Raw genomic sequence first — 27,797 nt, forward strand, 5'->3', positions numbered from 1 at the left:
TAATTAATCGGAACCGTCGATGTTGACGATAACACCGCTCGGTTATCCCGATAGTACGGAACGGGTCGCTTAAAGTGGCCCGTGTCCGAAGTCGACCTGCGGCGAGGTGCGATCGCCCGGTCTCCCCTCCGTGTGGGTACTTAGGTAGGTCGAATTTGGCGAACAACCCTATCCCACGCGGGGGGCCGATTGGCACGATCGTGGTGAGGCCGAAAGGCCCACCCGTGACTAGTTCCCGGCGTTAGTCCGAGAGGGTTACGACGGAATTGTCCGTCTGGTGGGCGACGTGCCGCGATTCGAGTCACGTGGCCGCTCGCACGCCGGTGGGCGCGAATCCGCAACAATACTTTCAAAGTGCAATGTAGCTTTGATCGCTTTACTTGAGGTGGCCTTCGAATCTCGGTTTAAGTTCAGCGAAAATTGGGCAAGAAGCACTCACAGTCTCGCACTTTTAATATATTTGATGGAAAAGGGTAGATTTTGATGGCGTACAAAGTGGACCATGCTTGTTGCACCTGGAGGGCATAATGAGTTATGGAGATGTTGCAAGCTGGTTTATTGTTCTCATGGCGATGTTTGCGTGTTACATTTTATTGAATGAGCACTGTTGATGTCCTTTAATCCAGATGACCTTGGTATGATTTTTCTGAGTGCTGTGTTGATTCTCCTCACCAGTATTTTTGTCTTTTGTTGGTTTCTATTTTCTGGAGTTGTGGTCTTTCTTTGAGTGGCATCAGTCTCATCTCCCCTATTTTGTTGGGCAGCTCTTCCTCCAGTTCATGCTGCTCTTCATCTTTCTTGTCTTCTTTATTTTCCTCATTCTGCCATTCTCCATCCTCTTCCTGCCCCTCCCTGCACTTCATCCTCCTCTCCTTCATTCTGCCATTTTTCCTCCTCTTCATGCCTATCACTATCCACCTCTCCCACCCCCCCCCCCTTTTCCTGGTGCAAGTGCTTCCTGGTTAACGTCAATGGGTCGGGTGCGTTCCTCTCCATATCGGGGGTCCGTATTCACTCCTTCTCCCTCCATCACTTGTTGTCCCAATCACAGTCAGTGTGTGTGTGTGTGTGTGTGTGTGTGTGTGTGTGTGTGTGTGTGTGTGTGTGTGTGTGTGTGTGTGTGTGTGTGTGTGTGTGTGTGTGTGTGTGTGTGTGCCATCCAGGCCATAACTTTTTTACCATTTGAACTTTTGTCATCAAATTTTGAACAAAGCATTATCATGAGAATAAGGAGAAGAAAAACTAATAATTTGGTCAAAAGGTCAATTTCACATTAAATCGTAAATTTCATCCCATTGACCTGCAACTGAAGAATTGGCACGTTTGGTTCACCAATAAAACACGAAAGCAGATTTTTTTTTCAGGTCAAAAGGTCAAAGGTCTTGGTGACAATTGTCAATTTCATTGAAATTTTAGCATGGTTTGCATATTGAGTCACTGAAGCCTCTTGCTTTTCAGGTAAAAAAGTCAAGGTTGCCGAAAATCATCAATCATCAAGTTTTCATTTTCAGATGCTTTCTAGTTTTAGATATGGATAAATCAAAATTTACATCAACATGTTATACAATTACAGTATTGTCTTAACAACCTGCCACATGTACAATTTATTTTGGGGTGTCAAAGGGTGCGTGTATTTGTGTGGTGAACGTTTAAAGTGCTGTCACTGACTTGGCCAGAGGATAAGGCTTCAAGTCCAGAGGTAGTTCACATGTAGGTGCTGTGTGGGATCAAGGTACTCAGGGTGGAGCAAACATCAGGTATGTTTCCTGCTTTTTGAAGGTTCACCCACTCAAGTTGGCTGTTGGAAGGATTCTTTTCGTTTGCAGCCGGAATCTAAACAGCCGACTGTGCTCAGGAGTGGAATGAAGGTCGAGGAGCTGAAAGGATTTTCTGAGATTGTGCAGATAAAAATAGAGGACGTGAACTCCTTTGGTCTGGAAGAGGAGCAAAGTGACCAGCGGAATGGTGAGTTGTGTGATCTCCATCATTTTTGATGAGATCTGTGTTTGTTTAGCACTGAGTTTTTTTTTTTTATTTTATTCCATACATGATGGAGGCTTGTGGAAGACTGAGAGCATAATGAAAGGGAATACAATGGAAAGGGGGGAAACAACAACAGCAGAGTTGAAGTGAGAGTGAGATGAAGTGGAGGGGCCAAGGACTCATGGGGGTGAACAAGCTGCACACAAGTTAAATGAAACACAAGATGAAGAGGAAGGGGAAAGTGGGGATGAAACAGAAAAGTAACACATCAACCAACAAACGTAAAGAGGTGAGGGAGAGGGGGGAAATCACAATAATCTGGAAAACGGGAGTGCTTTGGAATGGGGCCATTGGGGAGGAAAATACTTTGGTTTTGGATGCAGGATGTTCTCTTGAAGACATAGAGGGGAAAAGAGGATAGAAATTGTGGAGTTGAGCTGATTCTGGATTTTGGTAGTTTTACCAAACGGTGGTTTCTGGTGGACCGCATTTTCCGTGCAGAAACCTGTGGCGGGGTGGGGGGGGGAGGGAGACTACCAACCTGTCCACAATGTGAAAGTGATGGGCCCATAGACTCGGCTTCATCGTGGGAAATTCCAATTATCTTGAGGCTTTAGTTTCCATGGCATCAAGCTGAGCAAGGTGTGAGGCAGGGATGTCAGCCCAGAGGGGAGAGCAGTACTCCATCTATCTTATGAGACCCAAATGTGTGAGTGACTGTACTTTTTCATAAGGATTGTTGGTCTCGTTCCGAAGGGGTTGTGAGACAATTGTGATGCCCGTGTCTGTCTGTCTGTCTGTGTATCTATGTGTGTGTGTCCACATCTATATGTTTCTTCTTTAATCTTTTTAGCCCCCGTTGGACTTTGTCTGAAATGGGGGATTATGGATTGGGTCTTGTCCGTCCGTCCTAGTCATATCTCGGATATCTATGGACTGATTTTGTTCAAACTCAGCACAAAGCCTATACATGATGGTATACCTATAGACATCATTTTGTTTCATGATTCGATCAAAGATGGCCGACTGGCGGCCATTTTAGTTGTGAAAAAACCCAATGTTGAACACGTCCTCAGCCATTTATCAGACATGCATATACCGATCTTGTTCAAACTTGGCAGATGGGTAGTGAATGATTGCTTACATAGGCACGTCTTTTTTTGAGATCAGATGCAAGATGGGCGACTGGTGGCCATTTTGTTACTTCTGCAATCTTGCCAAATCGTGAGCAATCTTCCATATCACCTGACCACTCAAGTCAATTGCACATACAAATAAATCTTGTAAATATGGGATAGCCCTTTAACTCCGTCCAGCAAAATTAATAAAACGATGGAGGCTCTGACATTTTATGTCTTTTATTTTTGTTTTCTCTGCAACCGTTTGTCCGATCCATGCAAAACTTCACACACAGGAGGGACTTCCCATGAGAACATTTTATTGATAACTCTGACATCATAGGTTTCATGATATGGCAGCCATATTGGATTGGACATCCCCGAAAGGGAAAAATTGGAAAAAAATTGAAACTTGACATACGTCATCACCTCCCCATGTTGTATATTGGGTAATTTTGATGACATCATTAGTGTATTGGAATTGCAGCCATAATTCATAGAATCAAAATCCTTGTCCTAAAAATCAGAAACTTCATATATCTGATTTATGACCCGATGTGGATGAAGAATTAAATTTATAACATCATTGGTCACGTGGTCTGGCAGCCATATGGAATTGAAAATAAAAACCTAAAAAAAATACTCTGGAACTGCTTAACAGATCGAATACCCATGGGTATACAAGGGTGATAACTAAAACGTCATCGGTTACGTGGTTTGATCACCATATTAGATTTAATGAAAACGTAAAAAGGTTACTTCTTGAACCGCTTAATGCTTTAATCGATGGATGTGAAATTTCATGTATATTATTAAAGAATTCTGGCCCGCCTGGCGTGCGATCGGCCGCGTACCTCTAATGGCAGCTGCGTCGCCCACCGGACGGACAATTCAGTCGTGACCTTCCTGGAACTACCGCCAGGAGCCAGTCACGGGTGGGGGTTTAACCTCACCACAACTCAGTCCGCATTCCACCCGCGCGAAATAGGATGAATCGCCGAATGTCGATATACCAAAATACCCGCGCGGGTAACCTACCGAGGGGTTGCACTACGCCGCAGGTCGGCTTCGTACAAGAACCGCTAAAGCGGTTCATTCCGTGCTACAGGGATAACCGAGCGGTGTTATCGCTGACCTTGACGGTTCAGATTATTTATCGGGTATTTAAAACCCACTACCAATCATTCCACGATTCAAAATGGCACTTTCAAAAGAGGGGAAGGACGCAACGAACGGGAAACATTTCACAAGCACATTTATTACACATATAACACAAACAAGCAAGGGCAGTCATGCAATATGTACAGCAAGAAATGAAAGACGTGCGACTGACTATAGCATTAAATGTACAGGGACTTTAACAGGTTTACTTCACGGACTGGCGCCACAAACACACATACAAAAACCCAAAGAAAAGAAAACCTCCCTTCTGCGGCCGGTGAACCCTCTCCGGCACTCTCCTCGTCCGCACGCGCAGGTCCACCACAGACCGCCTGCGGCGCCTCCCGTCCACATCTCCGAGACGTTGCCCGGACTCGCCACCAGCCCGCGCCTTCACCGATAGGTCGCTAAACGCCAAGACGAGAGGGAGGGAGAGAGAAGTCGACCTCGACGACAAAGAAAGAGAGAGATCCAGCACGACCCCGAAAGAGGATGACGTCGACGACCCAGACAAAAAAATGACTTGACCTCGACTACCAAGAGAGAGCCAGCCCCGCGTGCGGTCCGCCTTTTTTAGCGCGGGGTTCCGCCCTTCGCTCCTCCCCGTTTTCGGCTCCGCCTCCCTTCGAGAAGATTCCCGAAAAGGGGCGTTCCCTCACCCCGACTGCCTCATGCCGTGCATCCACCAATCGGCGGCAAGCTGCCCTCCCCCTTCCCTTCACACCAAGTGCGGGGAAAATAGGCGGGGGAAAAAAACCCCACAGGCCTCACAAGAGCTATTGTTCTGCCAATCCTTCTTGGATGGTTTCCGACGCGGAAACCGTCTTACCGTGGTCCACGGAGGATGGCGTTCGTAAGCGGGCGTAGTGGCGAAGATGGTGGTGATTGTTGTGGGGATGGTGTGAGCGAGGTGGGCGTTGTGGCGTAGTTGGTGGCGGTTGTTGTTTGCGTGGGTTTGTTGCAATGGTGGCTCAAAATAACGATAGATAAAGAAAAACGGCTATCTCAAAGGGTCGCAGCCCGGTGAACACGAAGACTCCCCTTTAAACAACGGTGGGGACCTATCTGCACATAAACTTAGCGTCATAACTGATCTAAGGACCCTTTTTGGTGTATTGCGAATTTCCACAGCCGTAATACTACCCCTCCCTTTTTTTACAGACTCGTCCCGAGTCGTCGAATTTTCGTGTGCCATCATGTGTAAGTTCTCCCCGAGTACAATTTACCTTCGGGTCCCTGGGTGCGACATTCAGTGTATTCGTGTCCCCAAATTAAATAATCTACGGGCTGAGTAACTAACTAAACAAACCCACTCATACAGACGACTTAAATAAATTGCCGGCGCAAAGACAAACATGCCGGGCGTGCAAAACACATTTACAATTACAACTTAACAACTTAACTTAGAAAATTTACACTAACCATGGCCCAGGATCGATGGACTCTGTGGAGAAAACAAGAGTTAGCAGCAGGGAGCCAGGCTGCTCACACGCAGTCTCTGGCTCATGAAACCACGCAGGTGACAGGGAATGTGGCCGGCTGCTCATACGCAGTCCAAGGCCTCCCCTTTTTGAAATGGGCGCAGTGAACACAAACGGTGCACGGGCTGCACAAACGCAGTCTCCGTGTGCGGCTGCCTACCGGGCAGTCCCTGCGGCACTGTGAACGGTGCGGACTCAAGCCGACACACGTAATGAACGGTGGATGGATGGATGGATGGAAACAAACACGGTGCACGGGCTGCTGGTGCAGTCCCGTGTTGCAGCTGCCATCAGAGCAGTCCCTGCAAACTTGCGCGAGGGTCCTGGCGCACATGGCAATGAACAGGGGGGGGGGATGCAAAACAGAACGGGGCAAAATGGACGAGGGCATGGGCCAAGGCAAAGGCAGGCAGGCAAGGCATGGTAAGGCCGCTGTAGCGAAAACAGCCGGCAGTGAAGCTGACCGGCACAGGCCTTGTTGTAAAACAGCCGGCAGACGATCCGACCGGCAGAGGCCTTGCAGCAACAGCCAGCAGATGACCTGGCCGGCACAGGCTTCTTCTTCTTCTTCTTCCTCTTTCAGCTTGCTCCCGTTAGGGGTTGCCACAGCAGATCAACCATCTCCATTTCGCTCTATCCTCCACATCTTCCATTGACACTCCAACCACCCGCATATCCGCCTTCACCGCATCCATGAACCTCTTCTTTGGCCTTCCTCTTCTCCTCCTACCTGGCGCTCCATCTTCAACATCCTTCTCCCGATATACTCTGCTTCCCTCCTGTGCACATGTCCAAACCATCTCAAACTCGCCTCTCACTTTGTCTCCAAACCGTCCTACCTTCACTGTCCCTCGAATATACTCATTTCTTATCCTATCCATCCTCGTCACTCTCAACCAGAATCGCAGCATCTTTAACTCTGCCACCTCCAGCTCCGCTTCCTGTATTTTTGTTGGTGCCACCGCCTCCAAACCATACAACATAGCTGGTCTCACAACCGTCTTATATACTTTCCCCTTCACTCTTGCAGCTACCCTTCTGTCACAAATCACTCCTGCAACTCTTCTCCACCCACTCCATCCTGCCTGCACTCTTTTTCACTTCTCTCCCACACTCTCCGTTACTTTGGACAGTTGATCCCAAGTATTGAAACCCATCCACCTTCCCCACCTCAACACCTTGCAACCGCACCATACCACCACCCTCCCTCTCATTTACGCACATGTACTCCGTCTTACTCCGACTGACTATCATTCCCCTTCTCTCCAGTGCGTACCTCCACCACTCAAGGCTCGCCTCAGCCTGCTCCCTACTCTCCCTACAGATCATGATGTCATCCGCGAACATCATAGTCCATGGGGACTCCAGTCTGATCTCGTCCGTCAACCTGTCCATCACCATTGCAAACAGGAAAGGGCTCAGAGTCGATCCTTGGTGCAATCCCACTTTTACCTTAAACCGGTCCGTCATTCCTACCGCACACCTCACCGCTGTCACACTGTTCTCATACATATCCTGCACGATCCTCACATACTTCTCCACCACTCCCGACTTCCTCATACAATACCACAGCTCCTCTCTTGGCACCCTATCATAAGCTTTCTCTAAATCCACAAACACACAATGGAACTCCTTCTGGCCTTCCCTATACTTCTCCATCAACATTCTCAAAGCAAACATTGCTTCAGTGGTGCTCTTTCCTGGCATAAACCCATATTGCTGCTCACAGATCGTCACCTCTCCTCTCAACTGAGCTTCCACTACTCTTTCCCACAACTTCATGGTGTGGCTTAACAACTTTATCCCTCTGTAATTTCCACAGCTCTGTACATCACCCTTATTCTTGAAAATCGGAACCAGTACACTTAATCTCTACTCCTCCGGCATCCTCTCACTTTCCAAGACTTTATTAAACAATCTGGTTAACAACCCCACTGCCATCTCTCCGAAGCACTTCCATGCCTCCACTGGTATACCATCTGGGCCAACCGCCTTTCCACTTTTCATCTTCTTCATAGCAGTCCTCACTTCATCCTTACTGATCCACCCCACTTCCAGATTCACTATCTCCTCCTCTTCCAACCTTCTCTCTCTCTCATTTTCTTCATTCATCAGCTCCTCAAAGTACTCCATCCACCTTCTCAACACACTCTCCTCGCTCGTCAGCACATTCCCATTTGCGTCCTTTATCACCCTAACCTGCAGCACATCCTTCCCAGCTCGGTCCCTCTGTCTTGCCAATCGGTATAAATCCTTTTCCCCTTCTTTTGTATCCAACTTCTCATACAGCTCATCATATGCCTTTTCCTTGGCCTTTGCCACCTCTCTTTTTGCCTTTCGCCACCACTCCTTGTACTCCTGCCTCCTTTCTTCATCTCTCTGACTATCCCACTTCTTTTTCGCCAACCCCTTCTTCCTTATACTTTCCTGTACTTCCTCATTCCACCACCAAGTCTCCTTATCTTCCTTCCTCTGTCCAGATGTCACACCAAGTACCTTCCGAGCTATCTCCCTCACAACTTCTGCTGTCGTTGCCCAATCATCCCACCCATCTTTACCACCATCCAACGCCTGTCTCACCTCCTCCCTAAATTTCACGCAACAGTCTTCCTCCTTCAGCTTCCACCATCTGGTCCTTGGTTCAGCCCTCACTCTCTTCCTCAACCTCACCTCTAAAGTCATCCTACAGACCACCAATCGACGCTGTCGAGCTTCACTCTCCCCTGCCACCACCTTACAGTCACTAATCTCTTTCAGGTTGCATCTCCTGCTTAAAATGTAATCCACCTGTGTGCACTTTCCTCCACTCTTGTATGTCACCCTGTGTTCCTCCTTCTTCTTGAAATACGTATTTACCACTGCTATTTCCATTCTTTTTGCAAACTCCACCACCATTTTCCCTTCCACATTTCTCTTGTTGAGACCGTACCTCCCCATCACCTCCTCATCCTCTTTATTCCCTTCCCCAACATGCCCATTGAAATCTGCTCCAATCACCACTTTCATCCTTGGATACACTCTCCACCACTTCATCTAACTCACTCCAGAAATCTTCTTTATACTCCATCTCACACCCCATATGTGGGGCATATGCACTGATGACATTCATCATCACCCCTTCAATTTCCAACTTCACACTCATCACTCGGTCAGACACTCTCCTCACCTCCAATACCCTCTTGACATTATCTTCCTTCAGGATTACCCCGACACCATTTCTCCTCCCATCCACACCATGGTAGAACAGTTTGAAACCACCTCCAATGCTCCTAGCCTTACTCCCCATCCACTTGGTCTCTTGTACACACAGTATGTCCACCTTTGTTCTCTCCATCATATCAGCCAACTCGCGCCCTTTGCCAGTCATCGTCCCAACATTCAGAGTTCCAACTCTCACCTCCACACTTCTACCCTTCCACCTCTCCCACTGCCTCCGGACTCGCCTTCCCCGTCTCCTTCTCCTCCTTCGCCCAGCAGTAGCACAATTTCCACTGGTACCCTGCTGACCACCGGTACCGGTGGCGGTCGTTGGTAACCCGGGCCTCGACCGATCCGGTATGGAAATTCGTTTTATTGTCCGCATAATGATTTGGCATAGGTTTTTACGCCGGATGCCCTTCCTGACGCAACCCTGGTCGCCTCTTACGACACACAGGGATATGGTACACCTATTCTAACCAGGGCATACACCGGGCCCAGTACAACTGGTACTCATTTCGCCGACCTCGGAAGGATGGCAGGCTGAGTCAACCCCCTGGTGTTTTCGACTTGGTATATTTATATATATATATATATATATATATAGATATATATATATATATATATATATATATATATATATATATATATATAGATATATATATATATACATAGATTAATTCAGTGTCCCAACGGGGCTTGAACTCAGGACCTTTTGGGTCCCAAGCCACTGCCCTAACCACTGCGCCAACACCAGGCTTAACCACCTGGCCTGCACAGGCCTTGAAGCAAAATCAGCTGGCAGACGATCGACCGGCACAGGCCTCGTAGCAAACACAGCCAGCAGATGAAGTGGCCTGCCTCTTGCCTTGAAATGGAGGTTGGTGGAGGGAGTGCGGTGGTGCTGGCCACTCGAAAGGCGGGCACGGACCTACCCTACTGTCTCCTTCCCAACCTATCGCCTTTCCCTGTCTCTGTCCATACCCACTCCCTTCATGTGTCAAAGATCAATTTAGCCCCATCTTATTTTTTTGTTTTTATTTTCATTTTTACTTCCCCCTCTATAACTCGTCTCCTAACCCCCTTTATCGTCCTTGTTCGGCTAACCTATCATCTCCGAGCCTATTCCCAACCCCTATGTTCCCTTCCCGGAGGGGAATGAGGGAGAGCTAGCGTCCTGTGTCGAGGCCCAATGAAGCCTCAGAATGGCCTCCTCAGATTTCAGCGATCTACTAACCCAAAGGGGGTCCAGCGGCCCACAACGAGAGCGAAGGGATGGATGGTGCGGAGGGGTACACTTCCTATCTACTCGAACTATTAACCTTTAAACTACCCCGGGGCTTTCAACAAGCACCTCTCGCTTAACCTATCGTTCTAACAACCAAGATTCCCGTCGCCTGTGTTGGTGTCCTCTCAAATTTCGGGCCATGCCCCCCAATTTTCTTCCCATGCCCTCACATGGTTTCGTGGCTGGGACGCGTGGCTCCCTTGGCAGGAACTACCCTCTGCCGATTCCCCAACAATGGCACCCCCGGGCACTACACTGCCTCCGAGCCTACCAGCTCCCTAAAACTGGGGAGTGCCCTCTCTGGCGACTCCCCCTCAATGCCCACGTGGCGTGTTGGCACCCTGGGTCCCTTTCCGAGGGTCGCCCGTGCCCAATACACTGCCCCCGTGGCATATGGCGCCCTGGGCCCCCGCATCATGCGGGCGCACCCATGCCCACTACACTATCCCGGCCCCCCATGGACCCTTGGCCTACCGCGGCCGACTCGCCTGGTGTCCGGGGTACCCACTAAGCGATACTTGCCTTTCGCAGCCACGCTCCCAGCCCTTCAACAGGGCTCCTGCACCCCTCCAAATGGGTATCTAACCTACATTCCCACCAACAGCAAAACGACCTCCATTTCTTCAATTTGACAAACCCCCTAACTCACCTTATTCTGACCCTGGGGTCCCTTGGGTGGGAATCACTCCTCCCCCCAATCACTCATCGCACCATGCATACTACTTTCACTCCATACACACAGGCTCGCTGGCCTCACTCACTCAACATGTGTCCACCTCACAACTCTTCAATACACACCGCTGAATTCTGCCACTCTGCTCACTACATCCCCTCTACTAACTCGTGCTCCCACATCGTCCCTTACAATATAGCACGTTCCATTTAACCTATGTAGCTGAGCTACGTCCCCTCAACACATCCACAAGTCTGTCTCAGTCTCCTAAATCCTCTATTCGCAGGGGGATTCCGTCCCTCCCAACTTGGCTCGTGAACTCTTAGCAAGGCTCTGCGAGCCTTGCGCCTCTCCGGGAGCGGCTGTTCCAGCAAGACATGTCCATGAGGGCGTAAGGTCGCCCTTGTAAGGTCTCAGGCGGTCCGCTTGGACGATCCGCGGAAGGGCTCGTGGTCCCATTTTAATTTTGAGAACCATGTCACTGATTTGCGCCAGGACGACCCCCGGTCCCTGCCAAGGTGAGGTGAGCTTCGGGAATCTGCCCTTCCTCCTCCGGGGGTTGAAGAACCAAATCTTCGCCCCCGGTGGGTACTCGCTCAACTGGCTCCGGTGATCGTACCTGCGCTTCATCTTTATACCCGCCTGTTGGAGATGGTGGCGAGCGAAGGCATGGACTTTCTCCATGCCTTCCTCCAACCGACGGGCATAGCCCTCCCCCGGGGGTCTATCAGGACGCTCAGGCGTCGGACCGCACAGCAAGTCGACGGGGCTTCTCAGCTCCCGCTCATACATCAACAGCGCCGGACTACAAGCGGTCGCCCCATGTTGGGACGTGCGATAAGCCATCAGGAGATACGGGAGATGTTCGTCCCAGTCCTCCTGATTATTGCGGTGAAGAGGGCCAATTGTTGGACCAGGGTCCTGTTGAACCTCTCCACCATGCCATCAGACTGTGGTCTCACGGGCATCGTTCGTGTCTTCCAAATTTCCAGGAGTCTGCACACCTCCTTTAGCAATCCGCTCTCAAAATTTCGTCCCTCGTCCATGTGCAGCTCCTGCGGAATCCCATACCTACATGCAAATCCTTCCACGAAGGCCTTTGCCACGACCCCAGCTTCCAGGTTGGGAAGGGCAAAGGCCTCCGTCCATTTGATGAAATAGTCCATAATCACGAGGATGTACTTATGACCTTGGCGAGTGGGGGCAGTGGTCCCAAAATGTCCATGGCCACTCGCTCAAGGGGGGCCCCAACCTGATGTAGTTGGAGTGGGGCCCTCATCCTCCGTGGCGGTCCCTTTTTGGCAGTACAGGCATCGCATGCTTGACACCAGTTCTGTACATCGCGCCCCATGTTAACCCAATAGAACCGCCGGAGGACCCGAGATTTTGTTTTGGTCCTGCCCAAATGGCCGCCTGCGTGGGTACCGTGCACCTGTTTCAGAATTTTGGTCTTAAACCCATCAGGGACTATCACCAGCCAAGAAGTTTTTTCTGAGGAAATCTCCAACCACTTGCGATACAAGATGTTATCCCTCATTTCTTGGGTCCTCCACTGAGCCCAGTACGCTTTTGTTCGCGCCCCAAGTGGGGCGATCTCCTCCCCACTGGGCCTCCTGTTTTCTTGGACCCATTTGTACACTGGCCCTATCACGGGGTCTTCCCGCTGGGCCGTGCTCCACGCCAAACAGCCAAATTCCTCCCCCGCGGTTAGTGGCAAAGTTGGGCCTACCACCCGGGCCGCACGGGCTGGGAGTTTCTGGGAAGTGTCCGCCAATTGGTCCCTCCCCTCATGCCTCGTGCAATATCGGCAGCTTTCTCTCAGACAGGGGCGTCGAGAGAGCGCATCGACACTCCCATGAGCCTTACCGGCTCTATGGGCCACACTGAAGTCGTACTGCTGCAACTTCTCCAACCACCTTGCAATCTGGCTTTCCGGTTCCTTGAACCGTAAGAGCCATTGCAAGGAGGAATGGTCAGTTCGAACCAAAAATTTCCTCCCGTACAAGTACGGGTGGAAATGGCGCACCGCAGACAGCATAGCCAATAGCTCCTTGCGAGCAATGCAATAATTTCGTTCGGGCCTACTTATAGCCCGACTGTAATACGCGATCACTCTTTCCATGCCCCCCTGTGTCTGAGACAAGACTGCTCCCAATCCTTCCTGGCTTGCATCCGTGTCCAGGGTATACATCCCGTCATCGGTGGGGTATGCTAAAACGGGTGTGGATGTCAAACACCCCTTTAATTTGAGGAAGGCCTCCTGGCATTCCTCTGTCCAATTAAATCTCAACCCCTTCTCCGTTAACCGGTGGAGGTGCCTGGCTATCTCCGCAAAGTTTGCCACGAAGCGCCGGTAGTCGGAGCAAAGACCCAAGAAACCCCGTACCTGTTTAACAGTTGTAGGTACGGGCCTCTCCTATACCGCGGAAATTTTTCCTGGGTCGGTTTTCACACCTTCACGTGTGCGCGTGCCTATCACGTGTCTGAGATAGGCCACCTCTGTCGCGAACAAAGTGCATTTCTCCGGGCTCAACTTTAGCCCTGCCTGCCTGAGGCGCCCAAACACCTGGTCCAAATTGGCTATCTCCTGGGTGAATATTCTAGCGTGTACCAGGACGTCATCCAGGTAAACCAGGCATGATTGCCATGGCATGCCGCCCAGCACATGCTCCATCAGTCTTTCAAAGGTGGCGGGGTCGTTATACAAATCGAACGGCATCACAGTGAACTGATACAGTCTCTTCCCTGTGGAAAATGCCGTTTTCTCCTTCCCCGTCTTATCCATCTCCACCTGCCAATACCCACTCTTGAGGTCCAAGGTTGAGAACCATTTGGAGCCTGAAACGGCGTCGAGGATATCGTCAATTCTAGGCAGGGGATAGGAGTCTTTGAGTGTCACATTGTACAGCTGGCGATAGTCCACACAGAAACGTGTGGTCCCATCCTTCTTTTTGACCAGCACAACCGGTGACATACAAGGACTTCCCAAGGGCTCAATGATACCTGTATTGAGCATCTTTTCAACCTGTTCATCAGCCTCCTCTCGCTTGCTCCATGGGAGCCTTCGAGCAGGCTGATGGACAGGCCGGGCCCCATCGGTATGGATCTGATGTTGCACCAGGCCGTACGTCCAATATCCTCGGGTGACAAGGATAAGATTCCCATGTGTCGGTCGACCAGTTTGTATAAGGTCTCCCACTGGGCATCCTCCAAATCTACGCTACTCCGATGTACCATCTCGCCAATGGGACCGGGCCAATTCCTAATAAAGTCTGGAGACTCCCTCCAGGGCCGGTCCGGCTCGATGTTATCGTCCCTCAGCTCTGCGACCTCTATCACTGGGGTGCAATCTGCCACCTTCGTGCCGCGCTTGATAATGCGTGGTTCCGTGCTTACATTTATCACCTGAACGGGCACAATAGGCTCGTCGGTATTTACTAGGGTATGGCCCACGACTAAACCCGGGGTTGATTGCCCTGCCAGCAGTTCTGCCAGACCGCAGGAGCCCTGCCACGTTGGGTGTGCTCGCCACCGGGCCGGGACCACCGCCTCGGCACCCGGGGGAATGACCACAGAGTCGGGAGCCTCCAGCTCCACCCTCTCATCCGTGCCCACACCCCCTAATGGCAATTCCTCACCACCCAACTGCATGACCCCTCGGCCCAAGTCGATTTTCCAACCACCGGCAGTTAGCACATCCAACCCTATTAGACATGGGTCGCACACCTTCGCCACCCAAACCTATATCCTCGTTTTCATGGTGCCCAATTTAAAGGACACGTAACCACGTCCTATGATTGGGGGCGTTGCCCCGGTAGCTAGCTGCAAACTATGGTTTTGCAGACTGTGGATCTCAACCCAACCGTCCACACTCGAATCAAGGACCACAGGGCTGATGATCGTGGCGCTCGCTCCTGTGTTCACAACGGCGTCTACCCCTACGCCGGCAATTTTGCACCGAATTGTCAAACTACCATTGCCAATTTGGCCACAATGGATGACCTGTCGCAGTTCTGAGGGCTCTTCTCCATCTGAGTCTGCCGAACACGGCCCTACATGTTCGGCACTTTTTAGTTTCCCTGGGACTGGTGGGGGGGGGGTTGATGGTTGGGCCTGGCCATCCCTATCGGCCCGGGGCGGAGTTGGTGGTCTGGGGGACCGTGGCTCTTCCCTGCGCGGGGCATTACACTCCCATTGCAGGTGGTCCCTCGCGCCACAATTATAACACCTCCTCTGGTAAGGTGTTTGCCTCCGGTAGGTCGAATTGTATCCACCTTCGTTCCGAATTGGGGTACCCCCTGATGGCCCATCCCATGCCCTTCCGGGGCCCGACCGCCTCGGTCCAGATCCTGCCAACCGGTATCGACCGCATTCTGGATCATCTTCTTGATAAGCGCCTGGTCGACCAGGGTCGCTCCGGCTCCCAGCGCACTGTCGTCCACGGGGCCCACCTGCCGGACTGCTCCTGCATGCCGCCCAGCCCCTCCAAACGATGCCCTGGCTGCCTCCCAACAGGCGGCAGTATCAGCCGCCTTCTGGAGGTTCTCCGGGCGCCGTACGGTCAGCATCGCCCCGACATCGGTGCCCCCTATCACGCGGAGAAAATGGTCCAGGGCAATCTCCTCCCGGTACTCCGGCGGCATGTTGGCATGCGCGATCCCCACCGAGCGGCGAATATCGTGTGCCGTTTCTCCCAATGGTTCCTGGGAGCGTCATTTGTGCCCACTGAACTGAGCTTTAACAAGCTCGCTCTGCTGGTCCATGCCAAATTGTTTTTTTAGGGCCGAATGGAGGTCCTCCAGTGTCACCCTTTCTCCGGGTAGCGTGGTCAAGACCTCAAATGCCACACCACGCAGGGCCGCCGTGAGCTGCGCCACGCCCTGCACCTTGTTCCAGCCATTTCCTCTGGCCACACAGTGGAACTGGGCCATATACGCCCTCAGTTCCGTCTTGCCATCGTACGGAGGTAGCGCGGCACCCTTGGTCCTTTTCAGCTCCCCCCCTTCCAGTTCCCGAGGGACTCCTGGAGGGGTGTACCCCCCAAATCCCAATGGCGCCCCACTCCCGCAGGGCCCGAGCCATTTGCCTGGGGAATCTGCCACCCGTCCATGTCTGTGCGTGCTCCGCGCTGTCCCGCTTACTCTCCCAAGCCATCACACTCGCATTCTGCACACCCACTGGAACAGTCATACTGGACGCCCGCATTAGGCCAAAACACCCCGTGGCCTCTACCCTCCCCAAACTCGGCATGCACACCCCCGCGTCGTGCAACCCTCCTACTCCGCCCTGCGACACCGGCCCCACCTGGGCACGATCCACCACGAGGGAGCGTATCCCCTCCCCCTGTTCCCGAAGGAGGTCACCCTGCCTCTCACACTGGGTCTCAACACATTGTGCCAGCCTCACCTCCATACTCACTATTTTCCCCTCCATTTGTTTCTGTTGTTCCTTTACTTTATCCAACTCTTCTCTTTCCTGTCCGAATCCCTCTCGTGTCTCTAACGATAGCCTCTCAAACTCCTCTTTTACCTGCGCCATCTCCCCTTTGGTTTCTAATAATTCGTTCTTCATCTCTTCAGATTGCTCTTCTTCCTCGCCTTCACGTTTTCCCAGTTTCTCCGTCTCTGTTTTTATCTCTTGTCCCAGCTTTTCAACTCTCTCCGTCATGTCTTGATGTCTTTTTTTACACTCCTTCTTTACGACCTCCAATCCTTTGTTTATTTTCCCCTGCTCTCCCTCTAACTCTTTTATCGCCGTCGTGTTCTTTTTTATTTCCTCTTTTAGTTGGTTTTGTCCTTCTTTTACTTTTCCCATTTCCTTCGCGACTGTCACCATTTTTTCTTTTACGTCTTCCTCGCCCGCCTTCACCGCGGACCGCACCTCTTTTATACTTTCTTTCAACTCATTCACCTCCGCTCGTATCGTGCCGATCTCCAGTTTATCCTGCAGGCCTACCTACACCCATGCTCTGCATCTCACCCCGTATTTTTTTCATTTCGTTTGTCATATTCGCATTCATTTGTTGCGCATTTATATCCATCTTGCTTTGCATATTCGCATTCATTTGTTGCGCATTCGTATCGATCTTTGCCAGCTTGGCGAATAGCTGGGCCATGTCGAGTGCACTCGGCTGAGCTGATTCGGCGAGGATCGGGGGGGGAGGGGGGTTGACGGAGGCGGAGAGGGGAGGTGTCATCCACCACGGCCTCTGCCGCTGCGCCCATTTCGGGTTCTGGGTTCGGTTGTGGGGGAAATTCAACCTGCATCCCAATGGGAATGTCCTGCACGGGGATTTCGTCCTGGGCCATAGATTCTAATATTTCTTCCCTCATTTCTATTTCTAATACCTCCGGCAACCGTTCGCATTGAAATGCCATCTTATCCCGTAGAATAAATAATTTTTAAAATAATCGCTCGTGTTTGTTGGGAATCAGGGGTCGCTCCACTCACCGTGAATTTAGTTGGAGACGGGGTGAATTCGAATCCCACTCCTGACACCACTGTTACGAATTCTGGCCCGCCTGGCGTGCGATCGGCCGCGTACCTCTAATGGCAGCCGCGTCGCCCACCGGACGGACAATTCAGTTGTGATCCTCCTGGAACTACTGCCAGGAGCCAGTCACGAGTGGGGGTTTAACCTCACCACAGCCCAGTCCGCATTCCACCCATGTGAAATAGGGTGAATCGCCGAATGTCGATATACCTAAATACCCGCGTGGGTAACCTACCGAGGGGTTGCACCATGCCGTAGGTCGGCTTCGGACACGAACCGCTTTAGCGGTTCGTTCCGTGCTACAGGGATAACCGAGCAGTGTTATCGCCGACCTCGACGGTTCAGATTATTTATCGGGTGTTTAAAACCCACTACCAATCATTCCACGATTCAAAATGGCACTTTCAAAAGAGGGGAAGGATGCAACGAACGGGAAGCATTTCACAAGCACATTTATGACACATATAACACAAACAAGCAAGGGCAGTCATGCAATTTGTACAGCAAGAAATGAAAGACGTTGCGACCGACTATAACATTAAATGTGCAGGCACTTAAACAGGTTTACTTCATGGACTCGCACCACAAACACACATACAAAAGCCGAAAGAAAAGAAAACCTCCCTTCTGCGGCCTGTGAACCCTCTCCGGCACTCTCCTCCGCACGCGCAGGTCCACCACAGACCGCCTGTGGCACCTCCCGTCCGCGTCTCCGAGGCGTCACCCGGACTCGCCAACGGCCCGCGCCTTCACCGACAGGTCGCTCAACGCCAAGACGAGAGGGAGGGAGAGAGAACTCGACCTCAACGACAAAGAAAGAGAGATCCAGCACGACCCCGACAGAGAGGATGACGTCGATGATCCAGACAAAAAAGGACGTGACCGCAACCACCAAGAGAGAGCCAGCCCCGCGTGCGGTCCGTCTTATATAGCGCGGGGTTCCGCCCTTCGCTCCTCCCCGTTTTCGGCTCTGCCTCCCTTCGAGAAGATTCCCGAAAAGGGGCGTTCCCTCACCCCGACCGCCTCACGCCGTGCATCCAGAAATCAGCGGCGAGCTGCCCTCCCCCTTCCCTTCACACCAAGCGCGGGGAAAATAGGCGGGAAAAAACCCCACAGGCCTCACAAGAGCTTTTGTTCTGCCAATCCTTCTTGGACGGTTTCCGACGCGGAAACCGTCTTATCGTGGTCCACGGAGGATGGCATTCATAAGCGGGCGTAGTGGCGAAGATGGTGGTGATTGTTGTGGGGGTGGTGTGAGCGTGGTGGGCATTGTGGCGTAGTTGGTGGCGGTTGTTGTTTGCGTGGAGGTTTGTTGCAATGGTGGCTCAAAATAACGATAGATAAAGAAAAACTGCTATCTCAAAGGGTCGCAGCCGAACACGAAGAAGCCCCTTTCAACAATGGTGGGGACCTATCTGCACATAAACTTCACGTCATAACTGATCTAAGGACCAGGTCAGGTATGGGAGCATGTGCCAGAACAGCACGTCGCTGCGTCCACTTTCCGCCGGTACTCCAGGGGCCTCCGTCTGGCCATCCCCCAGGCAGATGCCAGGCCCATCCCCATCTCCTTGAGATGATGGTCAACCTGTTGCAACCATGAGGCACGTGGTCGACCCACTGGCCTCCTCCACTCATGAGACTCCCTCGCTGAGAGAATCTGGTGAGCAGGATCAGAGTCAGGAAAACGAGCCACATGTCCATACAGCCGCAACTGACGCTCACGGACTATGCAGGTAACAAATCTCATCCGAGTCTCTCTCAGCAACCGCTCGTTGGACACAAAATCCGACCAGCGATAGCCAAGGATTCTCCGAAGAGACCCGGTACCAAAGGAATTAAGTCTCCGTCTCAGATCCTTGGTCAGAGTCCAAGTCTCGCACCCATAGAGCAAGACTGGAAGTACCAAGGACCTGAAGACTCGGACTTTCGTCCTCCCGCACAGGTACCGTCAGCGGCACACCCCATTATCCAGTGAATCCATGACTCCCCAGGCCCGACCCAGACGTCTATTGACCTCTGACTCGCAGCCAGCAGAGACATGAATATCACTGCCAAGGTAAGTGAATCTCTCCACGACCTCAACATCCTCACCACAAACAGACACAGACAGGACAGCAGCATCCAAGATGTCACCGAAAGCCTGGATCTTAGTTTTGACCCAAGAAACCCGGAATCCCAACGGCTCCGACTCCTCATTCAGCACCTCGAGGGTCCCCAAGAGGATGTCTAAAGTCTCCGCAAAGATGACTGCATCATCTGCAAAGTCAAGGTCCGAGATCTTGACATTCCCAAATGACGCACCGCAACTTGATCTCTCCGACATCCTCCCTAGAATCCAGTCCATACAAGTGCTGAAAAGTGTGGGGGCAAGTACACATCCCTGACGAACTCCAGTAACAACTGGAAATAAGTCAGAGATGGTACCACCACACTTCACAGCACTCTCAGTACCAGAGTAGAGTTCAGACATCAGATCGATCAGTTTTGGTGGCACCCCACGAAGACCAAGAATCCTCCAGAGGACATCCCGATTCACTGAATCGAACGCTTTACAGAGATCAACATAGGCTGCAAGCAGCCCCTGCCGAAACTCTCGTCTGCGTTCGGTGAGGACACGAAGTGCAAGGATACGGTCAATCGTTGACCTCTTTGGTGTAAAGCCTGACTGCTCTGGACGCTGGTGCTCAAGCAGATGGTGGCGAACCCTATCGAGAATTATCCGAGCAAAGACCTTGCCCGGCACTGAGAGCAGCGTCACCCCTCGGTAGTTGTTGCAGTCTTGGCGATCACCCTTCCCTTTCCAGAGAGGGACAACAAGGCCCCTCTTCCAGTCAGTTGGGATGATGCCTGTGTTCCAGGCAGAGCACAAAACTGCATGCAACGACACGAGTGCAGCATTTCCACCAGCCTTGAGAAGTTCGGCATGGATGCCACAGATCCCTGGAGCTTTGCCCCGTTTCAACTGGTTCACCGCAGCCCGTGTTTCCATAAGCATAGGTGGACCACAGTTGATTCGAGGGTCAGCAACTGGGATTGTAACACCCTTGAAGTCCAACTCGACAGTTGGGGGATCAGCCTGGTACAACCGCTCAAAGTAACCGGCCCAGCGGGCCTTCACTTCAGACTCCTCTGTCAAGAGCCTACCACTCTCTGCTCGAACTGTAGTGCTCCGAGGGATGGGCTTGGATGAACGTAATGCGCGAATTCCCCTGTAAGCGGGACGAGAATCACCTGTCCACAGGTGATGCTCTACCCCCTCACAGATTCCTCGCACATAGGCCTCCTTGTCCACCCTCAGTGCACGTACAGTTTTACGCCTCAGCTCCCTGAACAGCTCAGCTCTGCCATTCAGCCTGGCCCTGCGACTCTGGTCAATGGTATCCAGTTTCCCTTGAGAGACAAAATTCTTCTTTGCCCTGCGGTGAGCTCCAAGGCATCCACCGGCAACATCAAGGACGGTGGTCTTGAAGGCGCTCCACAACTCTTCAGGACACCCCAAAGTACCCAGACCTCCCAAGTGTCCACTCAGCCTGTTCGCAAACTCCTCAGCTACTCTCTCATCCCTGAGCTTGGCAACATCCAGCCTCGGCTGGGATGGTACCATTCTCCAGGATTTAAGGTGCAGCTTTAGAGTTGCTACAACAAGCCTGTGGTCAGTATTGAGGAACTGAGCACTCCGGTAGACCCTGCAGTTCTGGATCATCCTCCAACGACCGTCAATGAGGACATGGTCAATCTCCTTTGCCACACCGCCAGCGTTGGAATACCAAGTCCAGCGATGAGCTTGTGGGCGCTGAAACCATGAACCAGCCACCCTAAGTCCATGACTTCTTGCAAAGTCAAGGAACTTAGTGCCATTCTGGTTCATAGTTCCTGACCCATGGGGACCTACACACACCTCATAACCGTCTCTATCAGTTCCAGTCGATGCATTGAAATCCCCCAAGACTAGAAGTGTCTCTCGTCTGGGGCACTGATCAACCACAGACTCGAGTGTGGCGTAGAATGCATCCTTCACGGTGAGATCACTCGCCTCAGTCGGAGCATAAACAGAGACCAGGGAAATGACACCTAAGGAGTGACGAATCCTTAATCTCATAATATGCTCGTTGACCGGTGTTACCTCAATTATCATTGGGGTCAGCTTATTGGACACAGCTACAGCAACTCCTTGGGTATGGTAACCATCAGAGCGACCAGACCAATAGTAGGTGTAACCACCCACCATTATCTCACCGCAATCCGGTCTCCGAACCTCAGAGAGAGCTGCAATCCCGATGTCCAAACGCTTGAGCTCAGATGATAACAGAGACAGGTGATCATCCTCTCTTAGGGATAGGACATTCCAGGCACCCACCCGAAGGGACCGCCTCAGGTTAACCCAAGGAGACCGCCGTCTGGTGGACGTCTAAGGACCCTTTATGGTGTATTGCGAATTTCCACAGCCGTAACAATATGATTGACGAGCCATGGGGAATATAGATTGGAATTTTAACATCATAGGTCATTAACATCATTAACTCACAGCTTGGTCTGGCAGCTATGTTCGATTGATGGTAAAACCTTAAAAAAAACATCTTCTGTCAAACTGCCTAACCAGTGGATCTGAAACTTTAAGGATAGCAATAACTTCCTATTGGGATACCAAGGTGAAAAGTAAAACGTCATCTGTTGTGTGATTTGGCAGCTATCTTGCATTGAACAAAAACCTTTCAAACTCTGACTCCGCTGAACAGTTTAAAGTGCAAATTTATATATCTGATTGACTACCCATGGGGAATAAAGTTTGGTAACGATTATGTCATCAGTGATGTCATGTGGCAGCCATATTGGATTGAAGCAAAAAAAAACTTCAACAGCCTTCTCTGAAACTGCTGAACAGATGGAAGCTTCTGTGTCAGGTCAGGCCAGATTAGATCTGTGACTTGCTACAGGTACCATGTAAAGGCCCAGTCACACCTTGACGTTTTCGCCAGCAATGGCAACTTATCAAAATCTATGTAAAACACTGGCTTACGTTGAACTTTTGATGTTTTTTTTAAAGATTCGGACGTATTCATAACGAGTTGGTCGTATGCATAACATATGAGTAACAGACACAGAACGTTTCGTTGTGTTATAGCTAACTTATACCAACGAATGCTTAGCCTGTTGTCGGCCTTCCCAACCTATGCCCAACGATAGTCTAACTTATGCAAAGCGCGCTGCACGCATCGCCGACGATGACGTGGCGTAGGTTATGAAAAGGCTGCCACATAACGATTCAAATCATAACCGCCACAGAAATGGAATTGTCAGCATCGCAGTCACACCTTGGCGATCTTGCCAGCGTATGCCGACCTCTGAAAAATGCGTCTAAAACGCTGGCGCACGTCGAATACGGTATGGGTAAGTTTGGTATGCGTGAATAAAATGCTAAAGTACGCTATCATACGTCGTATTAAGTGGAGTACGTCTTGTAATTATAAACGTGTTCAACATTTTACGACGTACTTGCCGTATGACACACATTCCGCATGCGATGGGAATAAGTTGTACGCACGATATGCGAACGTTGGCACACGTTGACAAAAGTTACTTGGAAGGTGCTCATAAGTCGAAACACTCATGGTAATGGTTAGCGTCAGTGTTCCAGACTCCCTGTTTTTTTTTTTTTGTTTGTTTGTTTTTTCTTCGGTATGAATGTGATGTCGACACTTCGATTTCTAGTGCGGTTATGATTTAAATTGAGCGGAAGCCTTTTAATTATATTATATTATAACCGCACTAGAAATCGAAGTGTCGACATCACTGTCATACCGAAGAAGAAGAAAAAAAAAACCCCAGGGAGTCTGGAACACTGACGCTAACCATTACCTTGACGTGTTTCGACTTATGAGTACCTTACAAGTAACGTGTGTCGACGTGTGTCAACGATCGCGTAGCATGTCTACAACACCTTACTCATAGGTTAGAAAGAAGTTTCGGGTACGCTAAACATTACCTCGACGTGTTTCGACTGATGAGTAACTTACAAGTAACGTGTGTCGATGTGTGTCAACGATCGCGTAATGTGGCTACAACTTATGGCCAGCGATATGCGGAACGTGTGAGTCATACGCTTGCATAAGTCTTAAAATTTCAAGCATGGAAAATTTGAGGACAACCGAAAAGTACAACGTTTAAAGCCAGCGTACTACGACGTATGGCAGTGTTTTTCAGCGTGCTCTCAATGTTATCAAAACTTACCCATAACGTATTCGACGTGTACCAGCGTTTTACACAAATTTTCCAAAAATCGGCATAAGCTGGCTAAAACGTCAAGGTGTGACTGGGCCTTGGGCCTGGACTAACCTGTTCAATGGTCAGGTTGTTGGTGACTAAACCATCTCCCCCACCGGGTTTCCTGTTGATGAGGGTGTTTGATATGGACACCCAGCATGATTAAAAACAAAACCTGTCAAAGGGTAGAGGAGCTCCTTGTGAGCCAATGGCCATCCATACTGAGTGCCCAACTGTGTCTGTGTATGTCCTCCTGCAGTTGGGTTACTTTTTTATTCAGAGGTTGATGGCGGGATTTGTACTCCGACCACCGTAAAACCCTTCATCCCACAAAACGTACTAAAAGCACAAAAAAATCTGAAAAACCTCTCTGTGGGAGTACCTCCTGTGCAGCTGCCCTCTGCAGGGCAGCTCACCGGATGACGGGATTGGGGCAAAGCCTTCGGGATCCCCAATCTTTGATGATAGGAGGGAAACCATGGGGTAACATCCCTGGGTCAGATTGTCTATTGACAGAGCTCAACAGCGACGTGCTGCTCCAGCACATGCTCCCATACCTGACCTGACCTGATGGAAGAGAAACTTCAAATCACGATGTGTCCGATCAAAACAGGGTTGAACCAAAGCGGGCCGAGCCATAACGGCTCCAGCCAGTGGGCCCAGTTAGAACTGCTCGCAGTTATAAAGCACGTTTCAAGTTATTTTTGGGATCAAAACGTGAAGGCCACGGTCATTGTAGTTTGAAAAACACATTTGTCGCCATAACGTTTGAACGGACAATCATAGAAACTTCAAATCACTCAAAATCAAATGTTCTTCGTTGAATTAGCTTTCAAAAGTGTGCTCAACAGATTTGACAAGCGACCTCTCGTTTCGTAGTCATCTTCATTGATGCAATTTAGCCTTAATGTGCACAATAGTGGTTGCTAAATATCCTAATAATCAATGAAACCTTAGATAATGACAATGTGTATTACATAATCGAGAGCATGGATGATTCAGGTATATGGGCCATCATAGCAGTGGGTAATAATAGTAGCATGTTCAGTTAATGCTCGTATTTTAGTTCAGAATGAGTGTGCGAGGCGAGACTACGCGTTCTATGAATGCGACTTGTGAGAAAGGCGATTCTTGGGTTTGCTTAGATGGTCCTTTCAGAGACAGTGAGATTGTGAGAATTTTCAGAATTTAAAGACGTATTTCACATGTTTGAGCAGCTTGTGATTCGATCAAGGTCTGAAGAGAAGGAAGGAGATGCTGCCTGTCTCTTCTGAAGGATGAGGGATGTCACAGCTGAGGGTGGCATCAACAGCAAAGAGATAAAGATTATTTTCCAGAGAGTCAGAGGGAAAGGGAATAAAGAATAGGACTGGGCATAAAACACTGCCTTGGGGGCAATCCAGCCTTGACAGGGAGAGGAGATTAAAAGATTCTGCTGAGAGCCACAAAGTTGCAATGAGAGTCGAGGAAGTATCTAAGCCACGTGTGGAGGTGGCTTTGGATGCCATAGGCTGAGAGTTTCGAGAGCAAGGTGGAGTGCCAGACTCGATAGAAAGTTTGAGATATGTCTGGAGAGAGGGCCCTGATATCATGTGTGACATTGATAGCCTCCATCCATATTTGGGGGGGGGGGGTACAAAGCAAAATGTTCATGTTCGACTGACCAGTTCTGAAGCTGAACTTTTAAACAAGTTGCTGTGTATTTTGAGCCATGGTTCAGTCTTCCAGGTCAGGTCAAGTATGAGAGCATGCGCCAGAGCAGCGTGTCACTGCGTCCACTTTCCGCCAGTACTCCAGGGGCCTCCGTCTATCCATGCCACAGGCAGATGCCTGGCCCATCCCCATCTCCTTGAAATGCTGATCAACCTGCTGCAACCACGAGGCACGTGGTCGGCTCATTGGCCTCCTCCACTTACGAAGCTTCCTCTCTGAGAGAATCTGATGAGCAGGAACAGTGTCAGGAAAATGAGCCACATGTCCATACAGCAACAGCTGATGCGCACAGACAATGCAGGTAACAAGTGTCATTTGAGTCTGTCTCAGCAACCACTTGTTGGACACAAAGTCCGACCAGCGATAGCCAAGGATTCTCCAAAGAGTCCTGCTCCCAAAGGAATTGAGTCTCTGTCTCAGATCCCTGGTCGGAATCCAAGTCTCACATCCATAGAGCAAGATTGGAAGCACCAAGCACCTGAAGATTCAGACTTTCATCCTCCTGCACAGGTACCGACAGCACTATATCCCATGATCCAGTAAATCCATGACAGCCCACGCCTGATTCAGATGTCCATTGACCTCTGGCTCACAGCCACGAGAGACATGAATACCATTGCCAAGGTAAGTGAATATCTCTGTGACTTCACCATCCTCACCACAAACAGGTACAGACAAGATAGCAGCATGCAAGATGTCATTCAAGCCTGGATCTTAGTTTTGATATCGGAAACCCATAATTCCAGCGGCTTCAACTCCTCATTCAGCACCTCGAGGACCACCAATAGGATATCCAGAGTCTCTGCAACAATGACTGCATCATCTGCGAAATTAAGGTCAGATATCTTGGCATTCTTAAATGATGCACTGCAGCTTGATCTCTCTGACATCCTCCCCAGAATACAGTCCATACAAGTGCTGCAAATTGTGGGGGCCAGCACGCACCCCTGATGTACTCCAGTAGCAACTGGAAATAAGTCAGAGATGGTACCTCTACATTTTCCAGCACTCTCTGTCCCAGAGTATAGTTCAAACATCAGATTGACCAGTTTGGGTGGCTCACCACGAAGACGAAGAATCCTCCAGAGGGCATCCTGATTGACTGAATTGAACGCTTTGCAGAGATCAAGATGGGCTGCAAGCAGCCCTGCCAAAACTCTCCTCTGCGATCAGTGAAGACTCGAAGAGCAAGGATGCAGTCAATCGTTGACCTCTTTGGTGTAAAGGTTGACTGCTCCATCTTGAGAAATTTCCCCTTGTTTGGCCAACTGTGTGCATTGAAATGGCCGCGTGGTGAAATTGGTGAACCAATGGCATTGTGGTGGATTATTCATATGCATGCTTTCGCCTCCGCTCAGCCTCTGAAGAGATCATTATAAGCAGGAAACAATTATTCTGCAGCAGTCTCATGTCACCTGCTTGGAACTCCATGTCTGATACAATATCCATCCATTAAAAACCCTTTGACAACTCTCACCTGTCACTGGAGGAAACAACAAATCGGCTGTCACCTCATCAATCATCCCCAGCTGCGACTTGGTCAACAGTGTTAGTCAACACTCAGCCCTTCTCGTCAAAGAAGGCTGAATAAAGCAATCAAGGAAAGCCACACAAGATAGCCACACAAGATCCTTTGCTGTTTCAAGCTTTACCCCAGTTCTTCCACAGCTGCAAGTATTTTGAAGGAGCACAAGTGTGAAAACCCCAATGCTGCAAACTCACATCAGCCGTTGGACTTGTTTAATTACTCATTGGCGAATTGTCAGCGATAGTTTAGATGAAACGCTGTTCTGTGGAGGAACTCAGGTCTTTTAATCATCTGTGTGAAACATTTTGCTCTTGGTTTACAGGATTGTTGGAAGTCTGGCTTTGCTGCTGATGTACTTTGGAGCAGAAATATTTTTATTTATATTTATATTTGTTTCGGGTGCCGGGATCAACTCGCCTATTCTTCCTGAAAGACAACGTGGGATCCTGAATGTTCACTAACCAATACTCGCAGATGGGGCACATGTTAATATTCATCCGAGGGATGGCGATGGATGCATTGATGAAATCACTGCATGTAAAAAACGAGGATGGCAGTTTATACTTGGGTCGATATTTGAACTGAGGCTCAGAAGCTCAAAGTCATGTGTGCATAACACCAAGATATCTTGCCAGTCCAGTCTTTCAATACAATTGCTCATCAACACATGATTTTTTCCAAACACACTCCTGAGCTTTTCTCTACTTCCTGACCATTTTTGATCTTTTCCACTCCCCTTATCATACGGTCATATTATGATCGTCTAAGCTTTGGCCTTTTCATTCCATTCTCTGAATTTGTCATTCTGTTGAGGTGCCACACTGCCATTTAGTTTTCCATGAGGGTTGACTTTTGAGACAATAAAAAACTAGTCACATGGTGAATTGGAATTGGATG

General features: G+C 50.1%; 1 protein-coding gene across 2 annotated transcripts in view; it reads left to right on the forward strand.

Moving 5' to 3' along the window:
• The window catches only part of LOC147009471 (uncharacterized), a 95,272-nt gene that overhangs the window by 46,355 nt on the left and 21,120 nt on the right, over positions 1–27,797 (forward strand). The window contains exon 2 of one of the 2 annotated variants that reach the window (XM_085861865.1): positions 1,780–1,965. The exons of the other annotated variant lie outside the window; for it this stretch is intronic. Coding sequence (XP_085717991.1) covers positions 1,863–1,965 — 103 coding nt within the window. The 5' untranslated portion in view covers positions 1,780–1,862. The remainder of the gene's footprint in view (positions 1–1,779; positions 1,966–27,797) is intronic. 2 annotated transcript variants of the gene reach the window in all.

The sequence above is a fragment of the Eptatretus burgeri genome, chromosome 17 (assembly GCF_056783735.1).
Source record: "Eptatretus burgeri isolate ZD-2024b chromosome 17, Ebu_testis_v1, whole genome shotgun sequence".
NCBI classification, from domain to species: Eukaryota; Metazoa; Chordata; class Myxini; order Myxiniformes; family Myxinidae; genus Eptatretus; species Eptatretus burgeri.